Genomic DNA, 23,396 nt, shown 5'->3' on the forward strand with positions numbered 1-23,396 from the left:
CTGTGCTGGGAACTCTCCCCATCTCCTGCGTCCCTGCAGGAGGATTCCCACACAAGGAGGGAACAGGGGGATCTGTAATGGGAAGGGAAGGAGCTGGAGTCTGGCTGTTGGAGCTCCACTGGGCCAAAGGCCATTGGGAGCCAGTGCAGCAGGGCTGGGCCGGTGGTTCCAGTGGTTCTGCTGCTAAGGCAAATCCAGCACTCCTGGTCCTGGGTTGTTACAGCTCTGAGCTCCTCCAGAACAGGCTGCTTTTCCCTCACCACTGTTGGGAGCCCAGTGCCTGCAGGATGCCTGTTCCTGCCCCTTCCATGCTGCAGCACCAGCCCAGGGACTAAACCCATGTGGGGGCAGCAGCCTGGTGGCCTCTACTCACTGTGTATGGAAGAGACAAACACAAGGAATGACCATGGGCACCTGTCCCCTCTGGGAAGCCCCCAGACCCCCCTTCATACCACAGCAGCTGCTCCACCAGGGAGATGCAAAGGGCAATGAGGGGACAGTGGCATTGCAGCTCAGGAGGCTGCTGTGGCACAGGAATGCCAAACAGCATTGGAGGGCTCTCTGTTTACCCGTTCTGTGCCTGTTAGTGCTTGGAAAACGTAAATCCAGGAGGGATCTAGCCCCTGGCCTGTCCTGGAACCTGCAGTGTTCAGCCCTGGCTGCCATGGATGCTTGCTGCCCTTTGGCCATCCTCTGCCTCTCTCCTGTTGCTCACAGCTCTCTACCCACACTTCCCCAGCCAGGGCAGGTAACCACAGGCTGGGCAGCAGTGCTCCAGCCCAGCCCTGTGACAGTCCTGGCCTCAGCTCTGGCTCAGCAGAGCAGTACTTGGAAAAACAAGCTCACATTGCAGAGATGCTTTAGCAGAGTATTTATTCAATGCCAGAGTGAAGAGCAAAACTCAGTACAAACAGCACCTCAGTGCCTTGCTCGCTGCTGCACTGAGCTACAGGTGGAGAGTTCACAGTTGGGGGAGGAAGGGAGGCTGTTCCTTTGCTGTGTGACTAGACAGAGCAGGATGTGGAGCCTGTGTGCGTACACAGGAAGGAACCCCTAATTTCATGACAGAAAACCTGAGTACAGGGGTTTTGGATGAAGCTGGGGCACAGCAGGACACAAGTGCTGACCCTCCTGCTGCAGAGGCTGCTAAAGCCTTCAGTGCCATTGTGACAGAAGCTGCCACCTCTGTCAGGTCTATCAGCAAGCCCAGACTGAGAATGGCACAGGCACCTGCCCTAGAGCTTCCAGGGGGCCCCAAAATGCCTCCCCCTGCAGCTCCTTCCCAGCCCTGCTTCCAGGAGCGACAGCAGCTCCTCAGGGCCCCATCTAGGCCAGGTCAAGATTAGGAGCTTAATTTTAGACTCTGACATTTGGGTACCTGCTACAGGGACAGAAGCTCAAGGGACAGACAGTGAACACCACCGAGTCCGTAATAACTCCAAGTGACCGTCCCCACTGCCTGTGAGGTCCTGGAGGAGCTGACCCCTCCATGGTGGGTCAGCCCCAGGGACAGGGAGCTTATTCAGCTGTCACTGCAGGCAGGAGGGCTCCATCCCCATCACCTGCAGGTGAATGAATACCTGCAGCACCTGTGGGTGTCTACACTTATTCAGAGAACACACCAAAAGAACCTAAAGTGCCACGATTGGGTAGCATGAGCAGGAGGTAAGCTGTCCTCATGGGTACCCCAGAAAGGGACAGCAGATCCCCCACAATAAATACGTTCCGGATCCATAGCTTATTGAAGTGCTACTCAGAGGAAGACAGAGGCAAAGCCAGCACCATATGACCACCAGCCCTCCCCCTCTCCCAAGTTTAGAAACTGGCAATACCAATACACAGACCCTGGGGCCAGTCAGGCTCCCAGCCCTGGCCCTGCTGCCCCCTCACTGCCCCCAGTTCCTGCTGCCCTCTTGGGCAGAGGTGCCATGGGGAAGAGGCACTTGACATTCCACAGCAGCCAGACAAGTTGCCCGTGGAGCTTTGGGACAAACACACATTAATAAAACGCCAATATTAAGAGTCCTGCAGTCACGCAGCACAGCTGCACCATGGCTCCTGCCAAGCACTCTGCAGCTGGCGGCTCCCAGTGTGTCTGGCCACGTCCCCAGCTCACACAGACCTACACTGGACGTGCCTCAGTGTCCCCCATGCCCAGAGCTCACCCAGAGAGCTATGCCCAAGTAGCAATGCTGGTGAGAAGCTGTGGGAGCCCACCCTGCAGTGACCAGCTCAGCTGCTGCCCAACAGAACCACAACAGGGCCCCAGCTCTTATGTCCTGTCTGAAGGCGATGCTTCAAGGAGGAGGCGATTCCTGCTGCCAGGGCCCCTCCTGGCTCAGCCGTAGGATTTGTGTGCCTAGAGCTCATCTCTGTGCAGGGCTCAGGGCTCTGTGAGCTCAGAAGGAGGTGCTGCAGTGAGGAAGCTGCAGGAGCAGATGTACCTGGGTTCAGCTTTTCTGGTTCAAGAGCCAGGAGAAGAGCAGTTTCCTGGGCCGGGGCCTCCTGGCCTGCCGGATGCGCATGGCCCGTGGGGACCGCCACACCTTGATGGTGGTGTCATCACTGGCTGTCAGCAGCAGCTCCTGCTCCACTGGGCTGAATGCCACTGAGTTCACCACATTGTCATGCTGCAGCTTGGCCAGGCAGATGTTGTAGTGCCGATCCCAGATGTAGCCGTGTCGATCCTCTGCCCCACTGGGGTGGAGAGACAGGGGTCAGGGTGTCCCACTGGTCCCAGTGTCAGCCCAGCAGCCCCAACACCCTGCCCTTCCCACTCCTGTTCTTCTGTGGGGATGGGGGCAGAGGGTACCCAAGCCCCTGTCTCCATGAGCTTCATACTGCGCAGGCAGCTCCCTCTGGGATCCAGGGCCTCTCAGCTCAGCCCACAGCACCCGCAGCCCCAAGAAGGGCATTTGCCACCTGCCACCAAACACACCACAGGCCCAGATTTACCCTTTCCTCAGGGATTTAAGGCAGGGTATTTACAGCAGGACCAGGGCAGCCACCCTTTATCAGCACTTTCCAAGTCAGTCCCTCTGCTCTTTCCAATCCCACTCCCTGCTTTCCTTCCAACACACAGGAGTGTTCTGCTCACACGGCCATCCCATAGCAACATGCCCAGGCCTTCCCAGATGCAGGATCAGGATCCTGCCACCCCCCTCACCTCGCTACGAAGTCCCTGCTGACGTCCAGGAAGATGAAGAAACACTCCTCGTTGGGTGTGTAGGCGCGGTGTGCGCGCAGCGCTCGCTTCACCTCCTTCATGGTCTTCAGGTCGAACACATGCAGGTCTATCTCCTCAGCGATGGGAGGCGGCTGCATCGGATCTGAGATGACGCAGTCCCGTGGCCAGGCCCGGCTGTTCACATACAGGTACCTTGGGGAGGGCAGAGAGGGGTTACCTGCACTGCGCCAGAGTGCACAGAGCCCCCTGGCACAGCAGGGATGGAGCCTGCAGCCCAGCTCACTGAAATCCAGGCTGAAACAGGGAATGGACTGCTGGAACACTCCTGGCCGTATCTGGAAAGGACCACTGCACCTGAAAGGTGATGCTAGGGGTCAGGTCACACCTCTCTAATCTCACTGGAACTATCTTTAACAATGGGGCTGTCTTCTGGGCAGCACATGTAGGGGGACTCTTCCCCCTTGCTCCATTCAGGTGAGACCCCACCTGCAGAGCTGCCTCCAGCTCTGGGAACCCAACACAAGAACAATGTGGAGATGCTGGACTCCAGAGAAGGCCAGGGAGATACTCCAAGGGCTGGGGCCTCTCTGCTCTGGAGCCTGGGAGAGCTGGGGGTGTTCAGCTTGGAGAAGAGAAGGCTCCAGAGATACCTCAGAGACCCTTCCAGGGCCTAAAGGGGCTCCAAAAGAGCTGAAGAGGGACCTGGGACAGAGAGACAAGACAAACGGAATGGCTTCCCACTGCCAGAGGGCAGGGTTACGTGGGCTATTGGGAAGAAATTGTTCCCTATGAGGGTTGGAAGACCCTGACACAGGTTGCCCGGAGCAGCTGTGGCTGCCCCATCCCTGAAGTGTTCAAGACCAAGTGGACGGAGCATGAGCACCCTGGGATAGTGGAAGGTGTCCCTGCCCATGGCAGGGGGTGGGGATTAGATGGTTTTTAAGCTACCTTCCAACACAAACCATCCTAGGATTCTATGGATGATCTACCTCAGGAACAAGACACATTGGTGTGGGTAGCTCCTCCACTCTCAGAAGGAGCCACCCTGTCCTGAGCTGGCTCAGGAATACATTCCTGACACGGCTGGGGGCAAAGCTCAGCAGTAACACACCATCACCACCTGGATCAGCAGGCACCCAATCCATCCACCACTTCATGTCCTGGTCACCCTACAGAGCCTGTGAGCAGCTCTTGCCCACCCTGGCAGTTGCTGAAGCCCTCTGTGCTCACCGGTGGTCAGGGGAGAGGCCCATGCCAATGATGTGCCCATGGATGTCGATGACGTGATCCAGGGAGTCAAAGAACTCGTCTGAGCGCCGCTCCTCCCCCAGCACTGGCCCTGCAGTTGTCATCTGATGGGGCAGGATCCTTTTAATCCCTGTGGGACAGAAAGCAGAGGGAGGCAGTTCCATAGGCTGCTGCCAGCAGGGCTGGGGGAGGTCCCAGGCTTCAGGGAGGCGCTTCCCTTGGTGCGGGTAAGAAAGGAGAAACCGGCTTGCTGTGCAAGGTCTGGGACAGGGCTGCTGTCCTGGCCAGGCTCCTTCAGGTGGGCTGCACATCAAACCCTAGACAGGGAGATCCCAGTGCCTGAGCCAGACCTTGCCTCAGCCATCTCTGGAGCACATGGAAGCTGCGTTGGCCCAGGAGACACGCTAGTTGTAGAAGGGTTTTTCTCCGAAATGATTCCCTGGGCTGAGCCCATTCTCTGCAGTAGCCAGCCTGGAGCAGCCCAGCAGATGCATGAGCTGTGGCAGGGTTTTCCCCTGACACTGTCAAGTGCAGATGGGGATCTGTCCCAGAAAGTTTAAAGAACAGACATTTAAACCCAAACCGTGCTCAAGTAATTTGTAGCTTCTCAACCTCCTGACTAAATGAGACAAGTGATGGGTCAAGCCCTGTCCCCTTCCAGCTCTGAAGAGGTCCAAAACACAAACAGACCCACAAATGGTCCATCCCCAACAGCTTCCTGGAGGACCCCTGTGAGCCTCAGTAGCTCCTGGGCACACACAGGCTTCATCCTCAGCAGGTCCAGGGGAGCTGGAAGGTGGCCCAGCCCAGCCCATCCCATCGCCCCTCTGGAGGAATTGCTAACAACACCTTTGATTTTAGCCCTCTCCTGCAGCCCAACAAGATACAGGTGACACCCCATTACAGCTCAAGTCCAAGGCCATTCCTAATATTTCTTCCCCTGAGCCTGGGACCTTTGAGAAAGGACTGGTGTTCTTCCACCCCACTGGTGCTGCTCACCAGCATCTTCATCTTCACTTCCACAGCACCATGCTCCCTGTTCCAAACTCAAACACACACGAGTCAGCAGGACAGGCTGCTCAACCTGGAATCAGCATGAGAAATGGGAACTCAAGTTCACGCTGGAGCAGCACTGCACAGAGTGGGAGGTGAGCACAGAGTGAGCTCCTTCAGGTCCTGTGGGCACAGAGCAGCTGCACAGGACCAGTTCTGCACACAAACCAAAGGGTAAACGACACTGCAGTGACTCATGGTGGGACAGGAACTGAGCCAGTGTCCAGCCCTGCAAGCAGCAGCCTGTACTGCAAGTGCTGGCTTCCAGCCAGGGAGTTAACAGAGCTCAAAGGCATCGCACAAATCCCTCAGCCCTGGGAGGCTGCGGAGGAATTGGGGAGCCCAAAGGCCCTGCCTTGGTGTGTGGCAGCCTGCAGTCTGAAAGGTGGCCTCAGCTCAGCCCAGGGGATCCAGGTGCTGCCTCAGCTCAGCCCAGGGGTGAGTCAACATGGCTGTCTGCAAACCCAGCCCACAGGCAGGAGGAGCATGAAGCAGAGCTCATTCAGTCCAGGTCATATTCCTAACTGAGGTGGGCAAAGACTAAGCTGCTTACAGCTCTGGAAACTGCCTTCCCCTGCCTTAATGGGCTGTACTGGTGTGGGACCATGTCATGGGAAAGTCAGGAGAGCAAGAAAGCAAGGCTGTAACTGTGTGAGCAGTGAAAAGAACTGAAACCATCTGGCTTCACAGCAGTCTTGTCTGGGAACAGCTCCCTCCTTCCCCACACTCCTGGTCCTTTCCACGTCTCTGCCAGCTTTATGGTTTCTTGTGGAAACAGCCAGTCTCCCTACTCCTGCTCCCCACTGAGGAGCTCCCCGAGGATTTCCTGTAAATTCAGGCTCTGCTAGACCTGTAGTCTTAACAGGGGTGCTGCAGGTGAGAGCAAGTGACATCTTAACACAGGACAAGGTCACCAGCAATGCCACGGCCTGGCGCATGCCACACCCACAGCACATTGCACCCCACTAGTACAACAGAGGAGGCTGCAACCTGCCCAGCCTCACTCACCACACAAACTGCTGGGGCAGTGAATCATCCCCTTGGAAACCTCCCCAGTCCCAAGTGTCTTACTGAGGCTGGATGCCCACATAAGGGTGGTTCCACCCATGGCAGAGGGGAGGCAGGCAAGGGGCAGGGGCACTGCACAAGTGACTCACACATCAACTCCATGCTGCTCAGACCATCCCTGTCTACCCCCATAAGAGAACAGGACCAAGGTCCCTCCACACACTCCTCCAGGGCAACTGCCATCCTGCCCCTGCACCCACTGCTGCTCATGGCTGGTGTCCTTAATCAGAAGCTCTTTCTGGCTTTTCTGCTCAGCCCTTGCCATGACTTTGGCCACGTATCATGCTGGCAGCAACAAAACAACCCTCAGGCAAGTGGAGGAGGTGAAACTCCCCACAGTGATGGGGCCTCTCAGAACCCAGAGCAAACCCCAGTTCACACCTCACAAACAGCAGAAAGACCAAGTCTTTTCCTGACCCAAATCTCAAGCACATCTGCAGCCCAGGCCCCTAGGGAGCCCCGGCTGTACCAGGCTCAGACCCAGCCTTACCTATCTGGTGCGGGGAGTAGGTGAGGCATCCTGTGGTGAAGATCAAGTACTTTGTCTTGCTGTTGCTGTCTGTGGGGAGCAGGTTTGGCTCGGGCGGTTTAGTTCTGTTTCGCACAAACAGCTCGGCCACCTTTGTCTCCAGCTCTGTCTCGGTCATGGCAGGCCTCACATGGCCCTCCATGATCCCATCAAAGAGCTGCTGCAGCCCATGCTCTGCTGGCACACCCCCGGCATCTGGCAATTCCTGTACGGCTGGCTCCGGAGGCGGCTTGGGCTTGGCCCCTTCTTCCTCACTGTCACTGCCGAGATCAAAGACTGGGCAGGTGGAGGAAGCAGCCAGCTGCTCCTCATAGTCCAGGAGCAGATCCGGGGAATCGTAGCGGCTACAGTCAGCCACCATCACGGTCCGGATGGTGCTGGCATTCAGGTTCTGGATTTTGAACAGTCTCTTCACTACATTCACATTCTCAGACTCAATGCCCTGTGAGCAGAGGGGGCAAGTGAGCAGGAACCACCCCAAGTCAGTCCCACAGTTCAAACCAAGACCTGAGCTAGCGCAGCAACACCAGCACCCACAGATCCCTCCACACTGTGTGTGGGGCACTGACACAAGAAGGGGCCCCAGGCTTGCCAGCTCTCCTGTGCTCCTTCCTATCCTGGATGGAGACAGAGTGAGAGAAAACATTCCTGCAGGCAGGCAGCAGTGGAGTGAGGAAGCACAGCAGCTGGGCAGCCCTGCTGCCACCATACCCTGAGGTGATCAGCTGGTACTACCTGGTGCTTTACAGTGCAGGGCCAGGAGCTGAACTTGATCCTTGTGGGTCCCTTCCACCCCAGGATACTCTACATTTTATGATTGACAAAGATTTCAGGAACAGGCCTCTGTGATAAGCATGAAGTAGGATTCCTCTGCCCCATAACAGCAGCGGCAGAGAATCCCTGTGCTCCTGGAGCATGCCTGTACCCCTCAGCAGGGGCAGCTTGGTATCTGCTCCAGACACACAGAGCAGGTCCTTCTCTGCCTCACTGTTCCCAGCTTGCAGCTGTACTCCCACGCCCCTGTTATGGGCAAGGTCCTTCCTGGCCTCTCAGGGATGGAAGGTGTAATGCTGGTGTAATGCCTCAGTGTAGCACGGAGATGTGGCTGTGGGAAAAGTCTCTGCTACCAGAGGATTTTACCTGGGGTCAGCATCTTGTTAAAATCACAAAACATGGGGCTGTGCAGGTGTGGCACTGAAACAGAGGCAAAACATGGGGAACCCGACTCAGCAGCCCAAGTGCTAGGGAGTGAATGAGCAGTTTGAGGCCATCACACTCAGCTCTCCAAGTCTCACCACGGAATCAGAGACAGCATCTGGCCCAAGAAACCTCAGCAAGACCAGGCAGGACTGAGCTCAGCCTCCAGCTCACACAAACACCCTGAGCTACCAAGTGGGAGAAGGGCCATTGCTGGGACACATGCCAGGCTACAGCAGTCCCAGGACTAGCTTCAGACTATCAAGGACCTCAGCAGCCCTGCTGTTGGGCAATGCACGCTGTGGAGCACTGCAGCCAACACCTCAGCCTAATTAATGTGGCAAAAGTTAATGAGATCTCAGGGCAGAGTTAGAATATTGCAGTGAGTATAATAACACTGAGCATGGAGAAACCTCATGCAAGGGTTGCCCCGAGCTCAGGATCCTGAGGGCAAGTCAGAGGAGACAAACAGGGAGGACAGGAGGATTGAGCCACCCCTTCCCTGCAGCTTTCCCTCCCCCAGGAACCAGCAGGAAGCTGCACCGCCTGTGAAGCTGGAAGGAAGGCAGCTCACCTGGAAAGCATTGTTCAGCCACAGCACTGAGCAGGAGGTTATGCGTCCAATCCGATGCAGATTGCCTGATATCAAGTTGGTTTCGTTCAGCCAGCAGCCAAACACATCATAGGGCTTATTCCTCACCCTGGAAAGCAGCGTGAAGTTCTCTGGAAGGGAAATATGAGTGTGAGGCAGTGACTTCCAGCAAGAGCCCTGGAGAAACCGTGTAGGACAGAGGAAGTGAATCCAGGTCTCTGTAGGAGGGGCCAACTCCCTTCCAGCTCCCAGCCACTGCTACAGAGACAGATTATTTCTCTTTTCTCCAGAGATGTGTGATGATACCTTGCACAAAGGAAACCAAAATAACAGGGCAGTGCACAGAGCCAGAGCACAGAGCAATTCAACCTCCCGCCCTTTCCCTGAGCGGGGCCCGGAGCAGGCCCTGGGGACAAGAAGGAGTTAAACACATACAGAATTTCCCTCCCACCCCTGCGGCTTGGGGCCTCTCCAGCCAAGGCAGCTGTGCACTCCTACTGCACTCCTGATTGCTGGTACTGTGGACTCTGCACAAAGATGGTGAGATAACAGTGGGGATAAGCCTCATACACAGAGCTGCAGCAGAAGTGAAGGAGGCTCAGGTGACAACACCTCAGAAAGCCCTGTGAGACCTAAGGGTGAGACTAGGGCCACAAAGGTGACCTGAGAGCTGGATGCAGCCACTTTCCTCTGGAGATGGGCTGAGAGGGCTGGGTGTGTCCAGCCTGAAGAAGAGAAGACTCTGACAAGACCTTAGAGCTCCAAAAGAGCTGGAGAGGAACCTGGGACAAGGGATGGAGAGACAGGACTCAGGGAATGGCTTCCCACTGCCAGAGGGCAGGGATGGATGGGATATTGGGAATTAGGAATTGCTCCCTATGAGGGTTGGAAGGCCCTGGCACAGGGTGCCCAGAGCAGCTGTGACTGACCAGGATCCCTGGAAGTGTCCAAGGCCAGGTTGGATGAGGCTTGGAGCAACCTGGGATAGTGGAAGATGTCCCTGCCCATGGCAGGGGGTTGGAATAAGCTGAGCCTTAAGGTCTCTTCCAACCCAAACCATTCCGGGTTTTTGTAGCTCTATGCCAAGCACCACATATGCCATAGGCAGGAGCTTCAAGATGAGTGATGTGGATAACCCTTGCCCACACTGGCACTTAGAAGAGAAGTGAGGGTAAATACACAACCACTGCCTTGAGGTGTTGCTGCAGTGACCTGAACAGAGTTAAGGCTGTCTGTGAGGTTTCCCCTCTAGAACTGTGATTGGAGCCCCTCAGCTGAGGAGTCAGGACGAGCTGAGACAAGGCTACTGCACACCCAAAGAAGAAGGGAACCCCCTCACCCAGCACTCATATGCCCCAGGGAGCCCCAGGGAAGCCCCACTTACCCATGCTGATGACAGCAATCTCCCCCGAGGAGGAGTTGTGAGGCCCCACAAAGACACCAGATACCAGCAGGAGGGAGTCATCAGAGTTGAACTGGGAGAACTGAGTGTAGCTCCAGTTGTATGGCCTCATGTTGGAGCTGTGCTGCAGGGAGATGTCCAGCTCATTGCTCCAGATCTACAGAGAGATGGGACAGTCAGAAAGCTGCTGAGAAGGCTGAGAGTGGTTCTCCTTTATCTGTTCTGCCAGTGCTCACCAGGACATGAAAAACAAACAGTATCAAAAACCCCATTTAACTGCCTTCTGCTCACCACATCCCTGTCCATTTCCCTGACAGAAAATGGAGAGGGGCCAAATGGAGAACTGCTGCTCCACTAGCCAGAGGAGGTGTTCAGGCAGTGAATGGTGCTATCACAGCTGGATTTCCAGCATGTTCAGACAGATTCCTCCCAGGACAACCACTCAGGGAAGACATGATCCATTGCAGTGGATCATTATCTCCCTAGTCTTCATCAGACCCAGGGCACAACAGGACACTGATCTGCACCTAGAAAGCAAAGCATCTCGGCCACCTCCACACACACTCAGGCTGGAGCTCCACGCAGCCCTCAAGGCTACATTTGCACAAGTCATTAGTTCTATGGCTTAGAAGACAGCTCAGCACCCACAGGAACCAGCCCATGTCCAGGGACATCTGGTCAAACCTCTCCACAGACTTGCCAAAGCCTGCTCAGGGCTAAGCCCCACTGGACCAAGGCTGCAAGAGCTGGACAGGGCACCTACCACTTTACCTTGACCGTGCAGTCTTTGGAGCATGATGCAAACAGGCAGCCAGAGTGGGAGAAGCTCAGGTGCAAAACTTGGTCATTATGCTCCTTCAGGGCCTGCACCTCCACGCAAGGGATAGTGTCGTAGAGCCTCTGGAACTCATCGTACCACGAGACAGCACCTGCAGCACAGAGCAGGGACACAGGGCAGAAGTGTGAGGGGAGGGAAGCAGAGCTGGGTTAAACATGGCACCAGGCTCTAATAAACCAATCCTGGCTCCTGTGAGCAAGGCCAGGAGCTCTGCTGGGGCACCAACCCAGGGCTGCAGCTCAGCTACCAGCCCTCAGCATTTTCTTCAGCAGCTTCCCTACTCCTACACACAAAAACCCCTTTCTTCCAGTACACACACAGCTCCACAGCACACTTCTGCTTTCCAAACCAGCACTGAACCAGCCCAGGCAGAGGTGCTGGCTGTCAGACCAAAACAGTCCTGAGAAGGAACATGTGTGCCAGCACAACCAAATCAAACAGGTGGGACAAGAGGGAAGCTGCTCCTCACCATACCCAGCTCTGCGCTGATTACCTCTGTCTTGTCTAACACAGAATTAAGACGGCTCTAGAAAGGGTCTGGGACCAGGAAAAAAACATCTCCATGAGGGAAGAGACTTGGAAAAATAAAAGAGAAGAACAGAAGCTGAGCACAGCGTGCTGAGCACAGCCTGGGGCACACTCATGGGAGTCTTACTGATGGACAATAAAAAACAAATAAAGAAAATTTTTAATGAAGGGCCCAGCCAGGCAGCCTACAGACTTCTTGCAGCAGCAAATCCCAGAGAAGCAAAGAGGATTAGACATGTATATGGATAAGGGCCAACTTTCCTTGTGACACTGAACAGGACTGAAGGATTTTTTGGAACATGCTGCAGTCCAGGAGGCACCTGCTCCTGTAGGCAGGGACCAGCTTGCTGCCCAGCACATCAAACTGCTGCTCAAGGCTTCAGCCCCCTCTGAACCTCCTGGTCCTAGCCCATTCAGCTGGGAAAAGCCTGGGCAGGCCCCATCTGGCCAAGCAAACCCAACATTTCATCTTACAGACCCACTGCATACCATTCCTCTAACCATGGGGCTGCCCAGGGCAGCCCCCAAACTCATGCTCTAGCCCCTGCCCACGCCTGCCAGCTGTCCCTGCCCTGCTGCCCTGTGCAGGGTGCCCACAGCTCCCTGTCAGAGAGGGGCCTGAATACCTTACTGAGCTACACCAACTGCTTGATCCTAATTAGTGCTCAAGAACAGGGCTGGCAGCTGACTAAGCAGCTCCAGGAGGCTGGGAGGGAATGAGCCTGGTCAAAAGGCTTCAGAAAAACCCTAAAGAGAACATCCTCAGCCCCATGGAGCTCCCAGGGTCTGCAAGAGCAAAGTCACATAGCCTGGAGGAATCCCATCAACATCCACTTCCCCTGAGAGCCCTCCTGCAGTGCTGTTCCTGCTGCAAGGAGATCAGCTCCCACTGCCTGATCCTTGGCATTTCTTCCTGCCCTTCTGTAGCCACTGCAATTCCCAACCCAGGATCCAATTCCCTCAGCCACAGCTGGGGTCCCCCACACAGCCCCACAACACACCGGGAATGGGCTGCTTGAGGAGAAACCCCCCTGGGCAGCAAGGGCCCCTCTGCCAGCTCCCAGCTGGTGAGACAGAGCTGGCTGATCCTTCCAGACTGCACCAAACTGCTTCCAGCACTGGATGCTCAGCAGGGAGCAGAGCTGTGATCACACAACTGCCACCCCCAAGCCTTCTGACAGCTCGGCCAGGGACAGCCCTATCAGGCTCTGTCAGCTCCTGTTGTGAGCCCAGATCAAGTCCAACCTGTCCTGGTGCTGTAGGGCAGGTGCTGACTCAGCACATGTCCCCAGTGCTGTCACAGGGCCACACATCCCCCAGACAGCACAGGTGTCCCCGCAGAGCCCAGCCCCTGGGACCCTCAAAGCAGCCAATGGTGCTTGTGGCAGTGCCTGCTCCAGCTGCAGAACGGAGAGAGCTGCAGCAGAGGGGCTGCCAAGTCCAAGAAAGGCCAAGCTGGCAGTGATTCCACAGATCCCATGAAGGCTGGGATGCAGCAGCCTGTGGTGACTCACTGCAGCTCCCGGGATCTCCTTGGACAGCAGCTCCAGAGAGCACCTGCCTAGAGAGCTCAGGAAACCTTCTTTCTGTGAAAAGAAGGGAAAGGCAAAGCATTTTCAGCACTTTGACCCCCATTTCTGAAGGGTCTGGGCAGACCCAGAGCCCCTCCCGTGCACATCTCAGCCCAGGGCACTGTGACACAGCTGAGGTAACGTGTTTCGGGGGTTCCAGCACCTGGCAGCGGCGGGCAGAGCGGGGGGAGCGCAGCCTCCGTCCCGAGCTCACGGCAGGTGCCGCCCCCCGATCAGCCCCGCGCCCCAGAGCGCACCTGGGTGCCGCGGCACGTCCCGGGACACGCGGTAGTAGCGGTAGAAAAGCTCCTTCCACAGGAATTCGTCGCGGGCCACAGCGCGCCACTGCTGGCAGACAAGCCCCACTGAGAGCACGTCGGCGTGGTCCAGGTACAGAAAGATCTCGAACAGGACAGTGTCCGGGAGCCGGGGGCAGCCCGCGTCCATCGTGTCATTCTGCCGCCGCGCCTGGAACCGAGCGCGGTGCCGGTGTCAGGCCCGGAACGGGGACGCGCACCCACCGAGGGCCCGCGGCCCTCCCGAGCCTTTCCCGCTGCTCCCTTCGTGCCATGCCTGGTGCCCTGGTAGCGCCCGGGGCCAGTGTCCCCTCCCTCGCCGTGCCCGCTGTCCCCGGTGTCTCCCATGGCCGGTGCTCCGCCTGTGCCGTGCCCGGTGTTCCCTGTGCCCGGTGTCCCCGGTGTTCCCCGTGGCCGGTGTTCCCCCCGTGCCGTGCCCAGTGTCCCCGGTGTTCCCCGTGCCCGATGCTCCCCCTGTGCCGTGCCCGGTGTACCCCGTGGCCGGTGTTCCCCGTGCCCGGTGTTCCCCCCGTGCCGTGCCCGGTGTCCCCGCTGTCCCCCCGCACCTCGGCGGCTCCGCTGCCCCCGCCCCGCCGCGCCACTTCCGGCCGGCGCTGCCGGCGCTCCCCCGCCGGCCAATCACCGGGCGCGTCCGGCCGCAGTCCCGACGGCTCGAGCAGAGAGCTCCCCGCAGCGTGCCAGACGCAGCGAGCCGAGCGCGGCGCGATCGCTCACGAGTGCCTCTGCCGCGACAGCGCTGCCCCGCCCCGCCCCGCCCCGCCCGGTCCGACCGCGCCCCCTCAGACCACGCCTCATAGGACACGCCTATGTCCCGTTAAGCCACGCCCTGTTCCAAACAGGCCCCGCCCGGCCCGGGAGCCCCCCGGCCCGGCCCGGCCCCGCCCCGCCCCGCCCTTCCTCAGCCGCCAGCCCTGTCCCGGCCCCGCTCTCTGCGCTCCAGCCCGGCCCTGCGCTCACCCTGGCCATGACCCCGTCCAGCCGCCCCCGGGGCTTCTGGCTCCCGGCCGTGCCCGCCTGGCCCCGCCGCTTCCCAGCAGCGCCGGCCTCGCACAGCAGCACATGGCGGCCCTGCGCACCCTCCTGCTCCTCGGGCTGCTCCTTACGGCGAGGGGGCAGAGGGCGGCGCGGAGACGGCGGCCGCCCCCTCCCCAGAGTGCGCTCGAAAAAGTGGTGGCTCAGGAGGCGCTCAGCCTCCACCAGGTGAGGGCTTGGGTTGAGGGGTCTGTGGGCATCTGCCGACCCCGCACTTGGTTGGGCTGCAGAGAGCCGCGGTGGCTCCTGTGTCGTGTGTCCCCCCCAGACCCGGCTTTGCAGCCCATCCTCCTGTATCCCCGTCCGGCATGCCCGTCCAGCGCCGACCCCCCTGCGCCCTTCCTCCCCAGGCCCACCGTTGCAGCCCGTCCTGTGTCCCCCCTCCAGGTCTGACCCCCTCTGTCCTCCCCAGCCTCAGCCTCCCAGCCCATCCTCCAAGCCCGAGCTCCTCAGTGCCCCCCACACACAGCCAGGGCTTCCTGAGCCCAGCTCAGCCCCAGCACTGCCTGCAGAGCTGCCCACAGAGCAGGCGCTAGGGCCGGAGCCTCACAGGAACCCCTTCCTCACCCCTCTGGAGCTGCCGGAGGGCCGGTGCAGCCGCTCTCACTATGGGGCTGGGGCTGAGATCGAGGCTCTGCTGGCGGGGCGAGCTGGGGCTGTGGCATTATGTGATGCCCAACAGACACCCAGTGTGGCACTGGGGTGCCCGCAGTGCTGTGGGCAGTGTGAGCCATGGGCAGGTGCCTTGGACATCCCCTACATACCCCCAGCCTGTCCCCATGTCAAGCTCATTCTGCCCTGCTATCCCACCAACTAGCACCTGAAGGGCCATTGTGCCCTGTGGGCAAGGCTGGAACAGGAACAGTTCCCAAGGAACAGCTGTGGGCAGAGTTGACAAGTGAGAGGGAGGGTGCCCAAGGTGGTTGAGTGGTGGCACCCCAGGCTTGTGGCCCTGCAGATGGTGCCACCCCTGTGCCATGCAGCTCTCAGGGAAGTGGTTCCTGGTCGGCATGGCCTCCCGCTGCAGCTACCTGGCAGAGCACAGCCACCAGCTGGAGGCCACAACAGTGACAATGACCGTCCTGGATGGGCAGAGCCTGGCCATCAGCACCTTCAGGAAGCTGTGAGTAATGCCAGGCACAGGGGGCGTGGGCAGGGACTGGGATGCTGCAGGCAGGGCGGAACAGGACCAGTGCCTTGGGATGGGGACTCTGAAAGCAGTGCCAGTGCCCTGGCCACAGGCTCCAAAGAGGACAGAGCTGCCCCAGAAGGAAGTGTGGGTGGGATACTCTCCAAGGAGTTTTGTAGTCAAAGCCCTGGCCACGATGGGTACCCTGGTCATGATGGACACTCTGCCACCCGCATGTCCACTAGCCCAGGCTGAGCTGAGGGTGCCCAGGCTGGTCAGTGTGAGGACAGCCAGGCTGGCAAAACTGAGACATGTGGTGGCTCAAAGGCTGCCCAGCCCAGGACTGGCTCTTAGGACTATCCTAGGAGCAGCATGTCTGAGGATTGGGACCTTCAGCACATCTGTCACACTTTCCTCAGCCTGATGGGCCCTAAGGTCCTGACCAGGCTCAGCGTTGCAGGGAGGTGGCAGGGACTCCTTGAGCTCAGCATCTCTCACAATGTCTCCCCAGTGTTCTGGGACATCTTTCCCTGGGGAGAAAGCCAAGTGCCAAGAAAACGGACACAGCATGTGTGCCTTGGCAGGCAGGGTGGGCAGGGATCCTAGAAGATCCTCCACAGCCTGTACTGACATCTCCTCCTCCTCTCCCCCTGCAGGGACAGGATGTGCTGGGAAATCAGGCAGCACTACCTTCCTGCCCAGGCCCCCGGACGCTTCCTGCTGAAGGGTGAGGGAGACTGGTCTGGGGTGGCAGGAGGCTGCTGGAGCCCCCCAGTCCTGCTCTCAGCAGGGTTTTGGTACCAATGTCCCTCTTCCCAGTGCACTCCCAGTATTTTGTGTCTTGGGTCCCTAAGTGCCAGATGCCATCACAGGTGACACCATGGGCTGGTGCCTGTGGGGTTGTCCCACTCTGGCTCTGATTTTCACCCCTTGTACCCTCGGCTTGTGGTGAAATGAAAGCCCCTGGATGATGCTGGGGCTAACCAGGACTGACTGGGATTAACTGGGCTATCCTCTCATCCTTCCCAGGCCATAGGAAAAGCAGCAAAGTGGATGTGGTGGTGGGTGAGGCTGACCCCAGCAGCTTCATCATTCTCTATTACCAAAAGGGCCGCAGCATCTCTGTTAAGCTCTATGGTAGGTTGGGGCTCTGGGTCTCATGGCAGGTGAAGGACAGAGGTGGGAAACATGTGCTGGACTCTGGAGAGGCCAGCTGAAGCCTTGGAGGACCCAACATTGGAATGGGGGTCACTCCTAGCTTGAGAATTGTTCCCAGATGCTGTGGGGGGGAGCAGGTGAGGGGGAAATTGGGAACCCACTTCTCTGACCTGAAAGCCCCCTGGGCCCTGAGCCTTGTGTAAGGATGTGGGTGGCTTTGGGCCAGGCCATCTAGGGCCTGAAGCCACTGCTGGTGTCTCCCCACATGCAGGACGGAACAGCCTGGTCAGTGACGCCGTCGTGGACAAGTTCGAGCAGCGCGCCAGGGCTGTGGGGCTGAGCGAGGATGTCACCTACTACTTCCCCACCTATGGTGGGTGGCACACGCTCCTCAGGGAGACACGTGTGGGTTCTGTCCCGATGCTCTGGCCACCCCAGGGACAAAGATGCAAGGATGGGGCTGTGCCCTGCAATGTCCTGGGGGTGCAGGGGCTGGAGGGTGCCAGGTCCCAGACAAGGTGATCCCCCTGGGCTCTATCTCTTTCAGGGTTTTGTGACTCTGCAGATGAGTTTCATGTCCTCGATGGTGAGTTGGGGATGCTGGGTGATGCGCTGGGTGCCCCCATGTGCCAGGCTTGGTCCCACACTGGGCACCAGTTGGGTGTCCCTGTCCTGACAGTGGGCTGGGCACACTGGGCCAGATTCACGCTGCACCATGGCTGTGTGGTCCTGCCCCAGGAATGTAGGAGGGCTGGGCTGGCATGGGAAGGGCCATGCCAGACCATTCCTCGGGACAGAGCCTGTGCCCTTGTGTGGCAAACCGTCACTCACGATGGGCATCAGGTGGCAAAGCAAACCCCACTCACCCCCCACATGGGTCAGACTGGGCTTGATGGATCTACATTGGTGTTTCCTGGCATGAGGGCTGATCTAGGATGAGATGTCCTGGCACAGGGGCACCCTGGGGTGAAGGCTGGGGTCCCTGAGGACAGCTCCATTACTTGTCATTGGTGCTTGGCAAGGCAGAGGTAGGTCTCCAGCCCTGGTGCTGGGCTTGGACACCCCCACCAGTCCCTCAGCACTTCTCTTCCTTCCAGAAACGAAGCTGTAGGTGCACATGGAGTTCCCAGGGGGTCCCACAGCTCAGCCCTCACCTCAGCCAGCTGCCCATGGCCACACAGACCTGAGCTCCTCAGCCCCTCCAGCTGTGCTGGCAGCTGCATCTGTCCTTGTCCTGTGCCCTCCCAGCTTGTGTCCCCCCTCTGCTCTGTGCCTCACTCTCCTGCAGGAGCCAGCAACACCCCAATAAACACCTCAGAGAAGAGCCTGTGTACAGGCCAGTCACCTCTTGGTCTGCCCCAGCCAGGCCAGCACTGCCTCCACCATGGCCTGCCAGTGCTTTGGGCATGTGCTCCTGGCTGGGGGGTGCCACGGGGGTGTTGGGGAGACTGTGCAGCCCCCTTTCATGCAGACTCCTGCCATCTTCTCTGTGAGCCTTCCTCAGCCATGGACAGCAGGGTAGAATTGTGGTGGTTCCTGTTCCAGCTGGCAGGGGCAAGCACTGAGGGGAACCACAGGGAGCCTGGGGCCACAGGGAGCATGGACTTATGGGCTCTGAGGGAGACCACAGCATCTGCCTTTTCCCCCAACAAGCTGGGAGATCACTCGAGGACCCGCGGAGGAAATCTTATTCCCACAATCCTGCTTCCCATCTCCAGGGCTGGGAAACACCCCGTTCCCCTGCCCCAGCCCTGCAGAGTTCATTCCCCGAGGGGCTGCTGTCTGCGCTGGACTCCTGCCTGCACAGCCAGCACCTTTCAGAGAGAGGCAGGGGACTGGGGAGCTGCAGGGTTAATGCTGCAGCCCCTCATCCGACCCCTTGTCCCTGCGTGCAGAGCCTGGCCAAGGCCACCCGGCAGCAGGCAGGTGCAGGGCCCCGTCCCCCCCTCCCGCAGCCCCCGCGGGGGGAGCAGCCCTCTGCCCCCAGCACCAGCATTTTGCAATCCTGGCGGGAACTGGTAACACATGTTGTTTATCAGGGAATTATGTAAGGGAAGCCACGTGATGTGCCCGGAGCCAGTCCCTGTTCCCACCACCCAGGTGCGGGGCAGCCGTGTCCAGCCCGGCCACCCCCCGAGCCTGACAGAGCTGGGCTGTGGTAGATCCAGCTCATTTTACCTGCACTCCGAAGTGGCTGCACCGGGCAGGGGGATAAGGGAGTAAGTGGAGAGTCCCTGGGAGCTGGGCTGGTCCCCAAGGATTCTCCACACCCTTCATACCGGCTCAGCCCATCCGTCGTTGGGGCTAAACCATTTCTGGGTGCAAACACCCAGGTTATGCCCAAGGGTCTGTGTCCAACCCCGCGGGGATCCACAGCCCAGATACCCCGTCCTGCCCCCAGCCCTGCTCTTTCTGCCCCTTGCCACCGTTGGTGTTCCCCTATGCCCCAAGTGCTCCAGCTTTGCCTCCCAGGTCCTTGGGCTGGCTCCCAGCTTTGCCACCCCCAGGACAGCCGAGCACCACCCGGATATCCATCGGGCACCCCCTCCTTGCACCTGGGCAGGGAGCTGGGGGTACCTGGCAGCAGAGGCGACTTTGTGTTCCTGCCGCAGTGCCAGTGCAAATGACACCCCGGTTGTTCCCTGCCTCTGTGCCCGATGGAGAGAGTTTCCCCCAGCACCCTGAGGGTGAGCTCCGGGGGAGACTGAGCTCCAGCCCAGCATACGACGCTCCAGCCAGGCTCTCGTGATATCCAGTCCTTCCTGCTCAGCTTTTGTTTTGTTTTCATAAGTCCGCGGGGCCGGGCAGGCGCGGAGTGTGCAGGGCAGGGCGGCCTCGCAGCGGGGCGCGGGGAAGGGAATGTGCAGGGGGGGCTGCCAGGGGAAAACCAGCTGGTCTGAAAACATGCTCCTTACGTAAAGCACCTTGGCAGGGCTGCGCCGCGGGGCTGGGGCTCTGCCCGGCACATGGCCAGCCCTGCCCAAACCCTGCCAGACCCATGGGCGTTGCTGCTGGCACCCAGCCTACATCCACTGCACTCACCCTGCAGGGGCATCCCCAGATTGAGGGGGGGCACGTTAGTACCCACTGGTGACCCCGAACCAAGGGGGAAGGGCATCTCCAGCCCCTCTTGTCAAAGGGTGCAGGGTGGTGGAGCAAGTGGGGTGTCAAGTTCTAGGGTGGATCTAGCTGCATGCTGGTCCCCAGGGAGCTGAACATGGGGCTCCCCGGCTCACCAGTGGGACGACCCCAAGGGTGCTAAGGCCAGCAGAGATACTTCCTTGGGTGATGCAGGTACTTGAGTCAAGGCAAAGCAGGGTGTCCTGTAAGAGCACATGCAGGTGTCGAGTCTTATGGGTTGGGTTGGGACCTGGCAGACACTGGACATTTCCTCCATCTCACTGGAGCCCCACTCTGGGTCCAAGTGAGGCCACCCTGTGTGGATGGGGCAGCGCTGGGCCCTCTCTGTGGGCTGCTCCCCACGCCAGCCCAGCAGCACTGGGGGCAGGGCAGCCCCTGCACTGGCTGCTGGCTGTTTTCACTGCAGAGCAGTTTGGCACCCTGGAGCAAATATGTCATATCAACAGGAGGGAAGCATTCACAGGATCCCCTGCTTGCCCTTTGGCTTCAGCGCTCTGTCCTGCTCCAGCTTGCATAACGGCACAGGGGGAGGCAGGGCTGGCTCCCGGGGGCCCCCGCAACGCCTGGCCATAAATAGGGGCTCGCCAAACTCTCCAGCACTGCAGCGCTCTGCCTCCAGCTCTCAGCTCGGCTCGGCTCGCCTTTGCCATGCAGACCATGCTGCTCAGCATCCTGGGGCTGGCCCTGCTCGGGACACTGCACGCCCAGGACGGCATTCCTGTCCAGGCTGACTTCCAGCAGGACAAGGTGACCCAGGCCAACCGGCATCACCTCCGTGGAGGTTTGGGCTGTTTTGGGGGATCCTTGCCCTGAAAATGTGGGGAGGGGGTGGTGCAGGTGGATGGGGGGCCAGGCTCGCACTGGTGCACATGCAGCCTCCCATCCTGGGGACCTCCCAGCACCTGGGTTTGGTGGCTCTGGAAGGGATCCAGCATCGAAGCTCCGGGCTGTGGGGCAGGACCCTGGGTTAGGCATGCGGCCAAGCTGCTGCTGTGCTGCGGAGTGGGTGTGGATGCACAGGGAGAGTGAGAAATGCAATCTCAGTCTGACAGCACAGAGATGGGCCATGGGAACCCCTCCCTCCCCAACAAAAACCCCAGCCCAGGGCCACAAAAAAACAAGGGGTGCTGTGCTGGGATATCCCCTACATCCCTTCTCCCCTGGAAAAGTCCTGGGGGACATAGTCACCCTAGGGAGGTGATGAGGATGGCGGGAGGCACTTCCTGCAAGGACAGGGGTTTGGGATGTGCTGCAAGGGTGATCCCAGCACAGCTGCTCTCCAAGGTGGGCAGTTCCCCTCAGGGGCATCACACTGCACATTCCATACACCAGAATGGAATGAGCCATGCTGGACCCAGTGTCCTGACCCATCCTCACACCCCCAGATGGATGGAAATGGTATCTCAGAGACAGGCAGTCCTGTCATGCTCCCTGGGCTTGGGGTGAAGAGGAAGGAAACACCCAAGGGCAGTGAAGGACATGTCATGAAACAGGGATTTCCTTGTTCCTGGGTTTTGTGGTTGCCAAAAGCTGTAGCAGCTCCCTGTGAAATTAGGACCTTGGGACACTGTCCTGCCGTAGGGAATGGGGACAGGGGAGAGGAGAGGGACATGGCCTAGGCTGCGGCTGGTGGGGGCTAAGGGGTGAGACAGGGTCTGTGCCCAGCTGGGGCTGAGTGGAGGTTGTGTGCAGCTCACAGGGAGATGGTACAGCATCGGCCTGGCCTCCAACTCTAACTGGTTCAAGGAGAAGAGACACCTGATGAAGATGTGCACCACCATCATCTCCACCACAGCAGAGGGGAACCTGGAAGTTACCTCCACCTACCCCAAGTATGAGGCATGGGGAGTGGGTGAGTGGGGAGGGGCTACTGGGGGTGGCCACTGGTGCATCCCCTGCTGCTCTGCTTCCCAGGGGTGACCAGTGTGTGACGAGGAACAGTCTTTACACCAAGACAGAGCAGCCGGGGCGGTTCAGCTACACCAGCCCACGTGAGTGCTCAGCTTCCGTGGGGCAGCCCCGGACATGCTCCCAGCCCTGCTGTCCCTGCTTCTGCCTTGTGGCTGATTTGGAGCTCAGGGCTGAGCTGTGCCCCATGTTCCACGCAGGCTGGGGCAGCAAGCACAACATCCATGTGGTGGAGACCAACTACGAAGAGTACGCCTTGGTGGCCACCCAGATCTCCAAGAGCACTGGTTCCTCCACCATGGTGCTGCTCTACAGTATGTCTGCCCCAGGACCCCCATGCTGTCCATGCCCTCCGGATGTCTGTCTTTCCCATGAGAGAAGGGCAGGGTTAGGGTCATTTCCCAAGCTGGGGTGACCTTAGGGGGATGATGGCTGGGTCAGAACCCCCTTGCAGGGCTGCCTGTGCCCCTGTGCTGGTGGGTATGGGGGGACTTGCCTCTCACCCTTCTCTTGGCTGCAGGCCGGACAAAGGAGCTGAGTCCCGAACGCCTGGAGCTGTTCACCCAGTTCTCCAGGGAGCAGGGCCTGACAGACGATGAGATCCTCATCCTGCCCCAGACGGGTGAGACTGGGAGCACAGGGATGGTGTCGGGGAGTAGGGGGTGAGGTACCACAGGGGGACTGAGAAGGAGGAGACCCTGCTGGCTTGTCCCTGCCTCTCTATGGGGCCAGCCATGGGGTGCCCCCATTCAGGATCCCTCAGGGGGGCTGAGTTCCCACAGCCCCCAGAGGAGCTGATCTCCCTGTTTCTTCCTTCTGCAGACAAATGCATGGCAGATGCTGCTTAGGTGAGTCCTGTCTTCCCTGGGGCTTAGACCAGCCCTGTGGGATGGTGTGGGGATGCTTAAAGCCACATCACCCCACAGAGCCCCCAGCCCCTCCACAACCCTTCCCTGGGTTGCTGCTCTCCTCACATTGACTGGGGATCCCCCACCCAGCCCTGTGGGGTGTCTACCCACTCAGTGTGAGGCTGGCCAGGCCCATGTCCCCCGTATGTGTAACCTGGTCTCCCACAGCTCAGCTATGCTCACCCCTCATCTTTTCCAGGAAGAGCCACCAGCTGCTGCCAGCTGAGTCCCAACAGCACTGCAAGCCGGTGACCACCCTGCCCCATCTGACCCCCAGTGGCCCCCCAGCACCACAGCAGCCTTCGCTCCCTGTCTTCACAATCCACACCTCTATCCCTGTCTCGATTAAAGCCCATAAAAAACCAGCCCTTGCCTGCTGGATTGTTGTGGGGCAGGCCCAAACAAGGCAATGGGCAGGGGAAAGCATGGCCAATAGGGTTGGGACTGGGGTTAGTGGTCAGGGCTGACCCCAGCTCCTGGCTATGGAGCTGCTGGGGTGAGACCCCATGTGCATTCACAGCCCTGCCCCATGGTGCTGCCTGGCCACTGAACCTGGCCTGTCCCACAAAGAAGGGTCCCTGCGTCTAGGA

General features: G+C 59.2%; 3 protein-coding genes across 8 annotated transcripts; 2 read left to right on the top strand and 1 right to left on the bottom strand.

The window, feature by feature from the left end:
• Nucleotides 1-854: 854 nt before the first annotated feature.
• FBXW5 (F-box and WD repeat domain containing 5) lies at nt 855-14,224 on the bottom strand. Of its 2 annotated transcripts, XM_071453661.1 has the most exons (9): nt 14,076-14,224; nt 13,471-13,681; nt 11,048-11,205; nt 10,259-10,433; nt 8,857-9,005; nt 7,047-7,527; nt 4,418-4,565; nt 3,167-3,379; nt 855-2,697 (listed from the first exon to the last, which is right to left on the bottom strand). In XM_071453661.1, exons 2-9 carry the CDS (start codon nt 13,658-13,660, stop codon nt 2,451-2,453), a joined length of 1,761 nt encoding a protein of 586 aa, XP_071309762.1. In that variant the 5' UTR covers nt 13,661-13,681; nt 14,076-14,224; the 3' UTR covers nt 855-2,450. The 2 variants fall into 2 exon arrangements, with proteins under 2 accessions (XP_071309762.1, XP_071309763.1); XM_071453662.1 differs by lacking the exons at nt 13,471-13,681; nt 14,076-14,224 and having other exon boundaries at nt 11,040-11,205.
• A 216-nt stretch (nt 14,225-14,440) lies between these two features.
• C8G (complement C8 gamma chain) lies at nt 14,441-20,621 on the top strand. 4 transcript variants are annotated; one of them, XM_071453668.1, is made up of 7 exons: nt 14,477-14,730; nt 15,546-15,685; nt 16,348-16,418; nt 16,721-16,828; nt 17,121-17,222; nt 17,397-17,435; nt 20,437-20,621. In XM_071453668.1, exons 1-7 carry the CDS (start codon nt 14,590-14,592, stop codon nt 20,505-20,507), a joined length of 672 nt encoding a protein of 223 aa, XP_071309769.1. In that variant the 5' UTR covers nt 14,477-14,589; the 3' UTR covers nt 20,508-20,621. The 4 variants fall into 4 exon arrangements, with proteins under 4 accessions (XP_071309772.1, XP_071309769.1, XP_071309768.1 ...); XM_071453667.1 differs by having other exon boundaries at nt 20,397-20,563; XM_071453669.1 differs by lacking the exon at nt 20,437-20,621 and adding an exon at nt 17,947-18,173.
• Nucleotides 20,608-23,171, top strand: LOC139603172 (lipocalin-like). Of its 2 annotated transcripts, XM_071453673.1 has the most exons (7): nt 20,608-20,737; nt 21,683-21,822; nt 21,905-21,981; nt 22,099-22,212; nt 22,419-22,520; nt 22,721-22,746; nt 23,006-23,171. In XM_071453673.1, the coding sequence occupies exons 1-6, from the start codon at nt 20,639-20,641 to the stop codon at nt 22,744-22,746; spliced, it is 558 nt and encodes a 185-aa protein (XP_071309774.1). In that variant the 5' UTR covers nt 20,608-20,638; the 3' UTR covers nt 23,006-23,171. The 2 variants fall into 2 exon arrangements, with proteins under 2 accessions (XP_071309774.1, XP_071309773.1); XM_071453672.1 differs by having other exon boundaries at nt 21,905-22,212.
• The last annotated feature ends 225 nt before the right edge of the window (nt 23,172-23,396 follow it).

The sequence above is a fragment of the Agelaius tricolor genome, unplaced genomic scaffold, assembly GCF_023055355.1.
Source record: "Agelaius tricolor isolate 1412-34295 unplaced genomic scaffold, bAgeTri1.0.p SCAF_37, whole genome shotgun sequence".
Lineage (NCBI taxonomy): Eukaryota > Metazoa > Chordata > Aves > Passeriformes > Icteridae > Agelaius > Agelaius tricolor.